At 47.3% G+C, this 9,905-nt stretch overlaps 2 protein-coding genes across 2 annotated transcripts in view; one reads left to right on the top strand and one right to left on the bottom strand.

Annotated features, from left to right (window-relative positions):
• Positions 1-3,441: 3,441 nt before the first annotated feature.
• On the top strand, positions 3,442-4,540 carry ppp1r3g (protein phosphatase 1 regulatory subunit 3G). The gene has a single exon (XM_020621883.1). The coding sequence runs from the start codon at positions 3,584-3,586 to the stop codon at positions 4,385-4,387; it is 804 nt and encodes a 267-aa protein (XP_020477539.1). The 5' UTR covers positions 3,442-3,583; the 3' UTR covers positions 4,388-4,540.
• A 3,064-nt stretch (positions 4,541-7,604) lies between these two features.
• The window catches only part of lyrm4b (LYR motif containing 4), a 43,209-nt gene continuing 40,908 nt past the window's right edge, over positions 7,605-9,905 (bottom strand). The window contains exon 3 of the mRNA XM_020621887.1: positions 7,605-8,307. Within this exon, the coding sequence (XP_020477543.1) occupies positions 8,260-8,307 (48 nt within the window). The 3' untranslated portion in view covers positions 7,605-8,259. The remainder of the gene's footprint in view (positions 8,308-9,905) is intronic.

The raw sequence follows: 9,905 nt of genomic DNA, 5'->3' as shown, positions 1-9,905 counted from the left end.
TACCAGAGAGAAGAGTTGATGACTGTCAGCAGACAGGGTGTTTAATATTATTATTATGACGTGTATAACTGTAGCCTTAGCCATAATATGTTCTTATGTTTAATGTCATGACATGTTACTAGAGGTCGTGAGAATGTTTTTAGCTACACACTATGTAATCAACAGACAATCACACATTGATTTTCTTCATGTTTTGACTACTGCTCTGGCCAGCTGCATAGTTGGCATATCAGGTGGTGTCACGGTTTGATGTGCCTGTGTAGTATGGGGCTAGCCCAACCGAAGAGATATAATGTATAGGCCTGTTGGGGTTCAGGGTCTTTCATCATTCATCTGCCTGCGAGCAGTTTGGAGGTGCAAGATACCTGAGCGTGTAATGTTAATTTTACCTGTGATCCTTTGAAAAAATCAGCACTGTTTTGAAGCTACTCGGACTGCCTCGTCTCTCAGAGTTAGCATGGTAGCAAGAACTGGGTAACCCTTCAACTAGTATAAGACTTTGGGAAATGTTGTGCTATTAGATGAGAAGATCAACACCACTTAAATATTTTTGTAGATTTTTAGAAAATAACCCAATTCTTTCGTTGGAAGCATGAGAAGTGAGGACAGGAGAGGACTGTTTAAAATCAACAGAAAGTTTACTGAAAGTCTGATCACAGGAAAGTCTTACAGCGCTGGATTCAGAGAGATAGAGCTCCCGCAGGAAAACCAACTTCTGAACCATGAACTATGTTTTAACAATACATTTATCTTTTTGGGCTGCTCCGCCCTGGACAGAGGTACAACATTCAACAGCTTTTGATCCTATTGTCCATTTGGTGTGAACCAGAGCTCCCCCTTGTTTCGATGTGGTAAAGTGTAGGTATGTGTGTGTGTGTGTTTGTGTCACAGGTGGTAACTTGGTCTTGATCAAGCACACAGAACAATGGGTTGACTGGGTTGCAGGCCCCCTATGTGTGTGTGTGAGACAATAAGCATGCTAAACTGGCCAAGTGGTCATCTCAGATGATGAGAATGCCTGTGTGTGTAAGACACCCCCTGGTGAGGCAGAACTTGGGATATGCTATGTGGGTCCAGGTGTGGGCTAGCGGGGCTTTATTAAAATGTAAATAGGCCGTCTGGTTGCCTGGGGGATGCAGACATTCAAAAGTTGCAGAAGTTAAGCTGATTCTACCTCATTACAACTGTAAGACATATAAGCAAGGAGAATAAATATATTAGAAAGTAACCAAAGCTCAGTAGTTCTGCACAATAATCAATACATCTGTAATATGTATAGACAAGTAAGATAAAGTTATGAGAGGTAACTAAAAGGAACTAAAGTTATGAGAGGTAACTAAAAGGAACTAAAGTTATGAGAGGTAACTAAAGGTATGAGAAGTAACTAAAGCTTATAAAGTAACTAGAGTCTATAAGAATCAAATCTTACAGTTCCCTCAGCAGGCAGTGGAAATCACCCCCCGTACGTCCGCAGGCTGCAGGATGCCTACGTTTACTCTCTTTGAAACGTGGCCTTGGCACAAGGTGTTGCTGTTGAGGGCCAAAGCCTGGTTTGCTCCACCTTTCTCCGTGACTAAGCAGGTTTAAGGTTAACAGCCTCACACATAAAGATACGTGTGCATGGGCACAAAGTTCAGTCAGACTCACTCTGCATTTACTCACAATCCTGCAGCGCCATCTTGTGGACTGATGTGATGTCAACAGCCTGATGGATAACAGAGGAGGATCATCTCCTAACACACAGACACACATATTTCCATAGAAATATAAAAGATCAGGGACGTGGAGACAGTTAGGTGTCTTCATTAGTCGGTATCAGCAGATTCACTCTAATAAACTATAGTAACGTTTACTCTTTTACATTGTGTCATGAGGAAAGTAACTAAGTCCAAATTCTGAGGTACATGTACTTTGAGTGGGATTTTAAATGCAGGACTTTTACTTCTGAGTATGTTATTTGTACACTGTGGTATTAGTACTTTAACTTAGGTAAAGCTTTTGAGTACATAATGAAACTAAAGAACCAGTGAACGTCCATTGAGGTGGAAACCAGAGAAATGCTGCCACCTGCTGGTAAAAGCCCAATTTAAAGAATTTCGGATAAGGATGACCACCTTTATTGGCCAAGTATGTTACACACAATGAATTTGTTTCCGGTATAAAACCGAAAGCAGCCATCCTCGGCGTTAACTCAACCGATGGTTCTAACCATCCCAAGGACAAGAACACTTCGACATGTGGACTGCAGGCAACGAGATTCGAACTTTAAACCTGGTTGGGAGACGACTGCCCTACCCACCGCACCACTCTCACATCACTATTGCATTATTGCTTTTGGTGGTAAGCAGTAACTAAACTTGGATTTGGTCGTGCTTTTTTTATTCAGATGTCTGCAGATGTGACAGTCTGTCTCAGATTCTGAAAGCTGATTCTCTGCTGAAAAGCATCAAACGTGTGTTCGTCCAGGTAAAGAAAGCTCTGCTCCTCCTCTCACTGTAAGGGAGTCGGGATGACGGTGATGACGTCATGTGTTTGTTTACTGGCCGCCGTGTGACGCATCCAGGTGGACCTGCCATTGCCTAACAGCCGATTCACTTTTAAGAAAACACGTCTTAACCATCGAAATGGCATCTTTTTTTTATCACAACACTGTTCAGACAGTCACTCATATTAATCCATAGATTTACCGGACCTCCAGTCATTTCGACCGATTTCGGCGTCTTTTTGTTTCGGGTGTTTGATGACATCATTTATTTACATTTTATGCACAGCTCTGTCATTTCTGTGCACTTCGCGCTTCTTCGGAAAGAGACGCGGCTTTGAAACATCCGAAGAGTCAAACGCGTTTACAGTATTATTCTTATTGTATAAAACCGTGATGCTTTACTATTCCGCTCTCCCCTGGGGTTGTTTGTGCACGCCCGTGCTCTAGGCTACATGCTGAATTCATGTCCTAACACCTGGCAGTTTGCACGGCTTTATCTGAGCACGCCGCCCATCTGTTTGCACCATGCGTCCTGTCCTCGGCACCAAAACAGAGAAGCAGAGCGAATTTCAAGGTCAGGGCCAGCGGGGGAGGTGCCTGCGCGGCCCCGACAGGGGCCCCCTGTCTGCTGCTCCTGCGTTCCCTCAAATAACCTGTCAGCTTTTGCAAGTATGTCACTTTGTCATTGTGGGTCACTGAGTGTGGACTCACACCCAGTTTTTCCGTTTCAAATTAAATGCACAACACAAAGTGTGCAAAATCACACAGTATGTTATATACATACGGTGCATAATACACACATGCATGTATTCTGTGTGTGTGTGTGTGTGTGTGTGTGTGTAGTTAGCCTGTTATTGTCTGTAGTTACTGTTATTGTGTTACTGTGAAGTATTTACACACCTCTCCGCTTCCAACACGTGAACGCTACTTTACGTGATGGTGCGCGCGTTTCTGTGACACGCCCTCTGTCACCACCACGTTGACCTTGGGTGGGGGCGGGGGACTTGCTCTATACAAACTGCACCGCAGCGGGACTCCGGCGGATTCCTGACCGGCCTGCTGCCACAGCGCACGCACGCCTCCCGGCTGCGGCCACAAATGTCCTGCTCGCCTGCCCAGCCCCACACCGGGCGTGAGCTCCCGGGAACGTCCATGGAGAACGGCCTGGAGGAGGAGAGAGATCTGGACGACGAGGTGTACGCTTCTCAGCTGGAGAGAGTTATGAGAGACAGGAGGAGAGCCAAGTCCCTGCCCGCATACCCGGCGGCGCTCCTGGATGGCGTTTCCACGAGCAGCAGGAGCAAGCGGGTGAAGTTCGCCGACTCCATGGGGCTGAACCTGGCCAGTGTCAAGCACTTCAGCTCGCTGGAAGAGCCGCACATCCCGAGCAAGGTTCTGTCGAGGCACAAGAAATTCTCGCTGCCGCAGCAGGACCTTCTTGGCGACCTGTGCCAGAGCTTCAAGTTCAGCCTGAACACAGACCAACTGGTCGCCGCGTTCCCGGAGCCCCGGGACACGGAGCGAAGAGTCCAGCAGCTCCGCATCTGTCTGGAGAAGGTCAGCATCACCCATTTTGACGTGCGCGGGCAGATCCGAGTTTTGACCGGCTGCACCGACAAAGAGGTTGGAGTGAGGTACACTTTCAATGAGTGGCTCTCCTGCATGGACGCGCAGGCTCTGCCCGTGGCCACGAATCAGCCGGGGCTTGTGGGAGAGCGCTTCAGCTTCACCGTGTACACGCCGCCTTTCATGGACCCCAGCTCGGCCGTGCACTTCGCCATGTACCTGAAGACCCAGGAGGGGGAGTTCTGGGACAACAACCAGGGGCGGAACTACACCCTCAGGTACCACTGCACGCCCAGCACCACGCCCTTCGTCAGCGCCGCTTTCCACGCCACCTGATCGGTGCGTGCGTCGTGCGTAAAGGCCTTCCATAAGGCCGAGTACAGCAGCTGGGTTCTATCTGGTGAATATGAATACATCGTCTGTGCTGTTCTGTGTTGCGGCGGGTCTTTCTGAGACCACGTCACAGCGAGAAGACCCAGCGACCACAAACACAGACCGAGGCACATCAGTGTTTCTTTACTTTGATCTCTGATGATCAGTTAGTTCCTGAATCGGACACGTTCCAGCCAAACGCCTGAACTACATGTATTTCTGAAGGACACCAAGGCAACTCAGACATATGTGGATATTTTTCTGAAACTTCCACTTGAACACAGAAACAGACACCGAGTCTCTGCTGCTTCTGAAATGTGCATCTACTGTCAGCAAGTTTCGGACATCACTGGACATTTGTTATAACCAGTAAGAAGTGTCTCGGCCTCACGCTGAGAGGAAGGATGTGTTAATTTCAAAATAAAAGACCTGAGGTCTGTAGTAAAGGGTAATCGACTAGGTTTGGCGCATTCATGTCAAATGCCTCATTTTGATCCACAGTGTTTCCTGTGTTAGAGCTGTAGCAGTAAATCCAGCTGTTTGCATTGTGTGACTTCCTGTCAATCAGCTTCTGTGGCCTTGCAGTTGTTTGACAACGTGTTGAGGTGGAAGTGTTTACTGGAGCACCACCATCCCTTTATATTCAAGCTGATGTTGTCTGGCTTGTTCTGTTTTCATGTTTAAGGAACACAGCTGTCGGCATCTCCACTCATCCAGGTGTGCTGCCTTGCAGACAAGTAAACCAGGTTGTCAAACAATAAATGCTGCTTACAAACGAAGTGTCCTGACTCGTTTGATTCTGGTAAAACACTAGCTCTCTGGCTGAGGGGAGAGAGCACCCAGCTGGAGCAGCTGCCAGTCGGGCCCCAGGGCTCTGTGGGGACATTTGGTAGTTTGGAGTTTGTATTTACACATAAACACACTGTCCAAACAGAAAGCAAGTGCACATTTACACACTGGTTCATACGACAAAGGTCGCACTGTCATGGGAATATCGCTTTGAGCTGGAACAGCACCATGGGACAGTGGACACAGTGTTGCTCTGAGTCATGTCTGGTTTCTTTTTAAACTGACAAAGAGCTGCACATTTATTAACCTACACTATTACTGTGCTCAGACCATCTGTAGTGACAGAAACACATTTACTGCAGCATTCATCGATAGCTTGTAAATACATTTTTCAATAATCGAGGATTTCAATAGTTTTAAAATGTTTTGCAGAAATTATTTATTAGTCCATGTTTTACACAAATATAAAACTATTTCTATCTGACACATGGAGATTTTCAGTCTCATGTGGCTGAATGGACACGAGGACATCAGCCTCGTCCTCTCCATGAACAGAAACAACATCCTAAATGAAGTCTGGTCATGTTCTGGCAGACAGCGCTGCAGCGAACACAGAGCGGCTACCTGCAGCTGGATGGTCAGTCTAATAAGACAAACATAGGAAGGCTTATACTGGCCATTTGTGCTCTTTGCTGTAGATTTGTGGCTTCTCTAGAGCTTTCAACTGCAACTTAAAGCCTTCAGCAACAGATTTTGTTCCAGTTAGTTGGTAGGACGTGGTGGAGGTGGTCTCTGAATGGCTCACCTGCCATGCTACTATACTAAATACGCCACTAACCATTAGTATGCTAATGTGTTAAACACTGATGCAGGCTGCTTTTGACAAAAACATACAAACTCCACCATCAACATTTTTGACTCGGCTCAGGTTAGTGGGCCAGAGCTCGACAGTGTCACCTGCAGCTGGACTCAGTGCTGACCTATTTCCTTAGTCCAGTATTAGCACCAATTATTATTATTATTAACCAGAAAAACAAATGCAGCCATGCTAACAAGCTCAAACTACAGGTGTAACTGAGCACCCTGCATGTGCCTGTCACCGAGTGAGCCAACTGATCCAGACTCGTACTGTTACAACGGGACACTGTGCAGCCGGTTCTGTTCCTGTCGATTCCCAGTGGGAGAACATTTGTTCTGTACTACATGTATCATGTATTTTTTGTGGGAGCAAACGGGCACGCGCCTCCACAGCTGTGTCCTCCTGTTTGTCCATTGTCATCTTTACACCAGGGCCAAAGTTTAGGCTGATGCCCAAACAATCCTGTTGACAAGCCAGAGCACATCTGTTTGATCAGTCAACACTGACCATGAGGCTCCAGGAGATGCAGCAATGTTTCAAAGCAGGGCTGTAGCTCGGTTTGCATTGTTCCCCTTGTGATCATGGAACTGGCTTCAGCTTAACTAAGACACGATCACCACATTGTTTTAAAAATGACTGTGTGACCGTGACAGTTTCTTGGTCACTTCATAATGCTATACTACATGGCACGAAACCAGTGAGATCCTCAGTCTCCCAGACACGGGGCTATGGAGAGGGTCTCCGTAAACTTACACCACCAGACTTAATTATAAAGCAGTTAATTAGAAGCAATTATCCAGTAGAGGAAGTGCTGTGGAAGACAGGACCCTGCATGGGATGCACCATCGACATGTAGTGGACCCTGGGAAATCCAACCCGAGGCTGGACTGAAACAGCAATGAGGCCCAGATCAGCAAAGACAGGGACAGTCCAGTGAAGCAGTTTTCAGCTGCAGCTCATTTGTTCACCCTTGGTTATGATGGCTCAGCTGGGGGGTCACCAAGTCACAGACCATTGTCCCTGAGAGAACGAGCAGAAATGTTTCAGTTAACTCTGCAATGCAACGTCTGCAGGTTTGGTACTTAGCCACGTTTCATGACAGAACGTTCATGCTGTGCAGATGATCTCCTGCAGAACATCACTGGCCAAAGCACCACACACAAGCTTCAGGCCACGGTCAAGGCCGCTGTTGTGAATGTAGGACTCGTGCACGACTCTGTGTGTGTGTTAGTTTGATGAAACAGCAGACACTGGTTGGGCAACATGACCTTTTACACTGGTCTTTGTGTGTAACTGGGCCAGTGTGCTTGCCCTTCAAACAACAGACGGGCCTATTAATAGCACCTGGTACCTGGTTGGTCAGTCCCTCCTTCACCCTCCTGCACAAAAACCAAACACACCTCAGAGCTCACTCTGCTGCAGCGTCCTGCCATGTCCTGCTGGTCTGGGAAAAACCTGTTTGTCAGGTGAATCAGCATCAACACCTCGTACCTTTTTTCAAGCTACTTGATGTTAGACTCATTAGTCAGCAGATACAAGCACATCACAACATGTTTATTAGACACGGCTCAGACATCCAGTGGAAAAACAAAAACAACAGCAAATACTGAAACAGAAATGAGAACTAGCATTGTCTGAGGCCTCACCAGCAGATTCACCCTAGAAAACCAAACAAAACATGTTTTTCTTGGACACAAAACTATGAAGCAAACATCACAACAAGCCTGGTAATTCAATAACTGCCTGTTATTTTTAAAGCAAAGCCAGGTTCTCAGATATAAACATCTGATGATGGACTGGACAGAGCATCTGAAGGCATTACACCGGGCTCTGAGTGGACCTGGCTCCAACCTCTGAGAAAACACCTGGCAGATTAATCGGCAGTTGAAGGAGAGTTGGTTACAGATGAGGCCACAGATGGACACGGTTTCACTTTCATGAACTGGGAAACTGCTGACTCAGACTGAGAAACAGCTGAAAACAATCAGTGATCACAAACAAATCAACTCATATCTGATGGGTGTGTCCCTCACAACAATGATTTAACATCTAGACTCCAGGCAAACTCCAGGTGCTTCACTCCTACGCCTCCACCTCCGTCCTAATTAAATAGCTGGTTGGTGGCGATGTCAGGGCGCCAGGTCACTTCCAGTTGTTTGCTGGGACACTGCTCCACCTCCGGCGTCTCTTACTCCACCACGGTCTTCTGGGTCTCGTACATCTTCCCTATGGAGACCTGCGGAGACAAACACACATTGGTCTGGGTGTTTTGGCTGTGTGGAAGTCCGTTCTTAGCAGGTTTGTCCCCGTGTCCCTCCCAAACATACAATTTGAAAACTGGCAGATGTAGAACTGTTGTTATTTATCATTTCCTCTGCTTGGGTTTGCTGCCTTGACCCCTGATGAAAGTGTAAGCTGAACACTGGCTCTTTATTTTTACACAAATTCACTGAAAATAATAAGCCTGCTATTTGAAATGAACCAGAGTTCCAGTGCTACCGGCACCGACAGACACAAAATGACCACAAATACATGGACCATGGCCACAAAGTGACACAAAATGATCAGATAGAAACACACAACCTCCATGAAGAGACACAGAGATGCAAGGTGACGAAAAAAAAACAGATGCAAAGCAACCACAAAGCACCACAACATGTCTTTAGATGTGGGGGCCCTTCACATGTCTGAGCCCAGGGGCTGTGGGTGGAGTCTGTCCTGAGGGTGGCGCTAGAGCAAGGTGCTGTGTGCGTATCCAGTCACTGTGTTAAGTCAATATTAACCTGCTACTCTCAACCCATCTGTTGTCAAATAAAAGAGCCAAGTACAGCGGAGTGTCATGCAGCTGGAGTGTGTGTGTGCATGCGCGTGCCCAGGCCAGAGTTCACTATTGATTTTCTCATTTTTCTGCACAGAAACACGTGTGACCAAACAGAGCAGATGTTCTGGACACAGAGTTGCTGAGTGTCTCTGCTCTGTCCTGTTCCAGTCCCAGTACATCAGCTGGACGGTCTCCCAGTTGTCCCAGGACACTCAGACCCACGCACACACGGTACCTGCACCAGGTTACAGACTGTTGTGTAACTTCTCTAAAGTGTTTACTATATGAAAAAGAAGAGTAAAATTACTTCCAGTGGAAACACACACCAGGTTCAGACACAAGGGGGTAGCACGAACAGAGACGCGTCAACAGTTGGTGCAAATACTCTGTGGCGTGCACGTGGAGACTGACTGGGGGAGAGAGGCCGCTCAGCCCAGTGAATTGGGCCTTTCTCCTTCCACAACCACAAGACCCAGGGCTGACAACGTACCAGTCGACCTTCACCTGAACACACCACACAGCCAGCAGCCGACTAGCACACATGGTCTGTGTCTGTACAAGAGCGAGGAGCTCTCCACACCGGCAGATGGCGGTGGCCTGAAAACTAGGAAGACAGACGCTGACCGCTGGCCGACGGTGGCCTGGTGGAGGAAACACAAGACAAGAATCCCCCAGTCAGAACTTAACATGTAGGATACCTCAGTATGTCCAGAAGGTGCGGACGGCAGCAGAGAAGCTGTGGACGACAGCAGAGAAGCTGTATCTGCTTAAATGCCTAGAGCTGCTAACATTTCTGAGCATGTGTGGTTATGGAACTGATACCAGCATGCACCTCACCGCGTGCGTCATCTCCAAGTTAAAAACAAACATAAGAAAACATACTTTCAAATAAATCTGCACTAGGAAACCAAAGAACAAACGGGGTCCTCGTTGGTGCCGAACATGCCTGAGAATCAATAGGTTTATAGTCTCCTTCAGTGGTGCAGTGGCAGCCGCCGGGACGTGCACATTCC

This window comes from Monopterus albus, unplaced genomic scaffold, assembly GCF_001952655.1.
Source record: "Monopterus albus unplaced genomic scaffold, M_albus_1.0 scaffold269.1, whole genome shotgun sequence".
NCBI classification, from domain to species: domain Eukaryota; kingdom Metazoa; phylum Chordata; class Actinopteri; order Synbranchiformes; family Synbranchidae; genus Monopterus; species Monopterus albus.
This window is presented reverse-complemented; position numbering and strand designations above follow the sequence as displayed.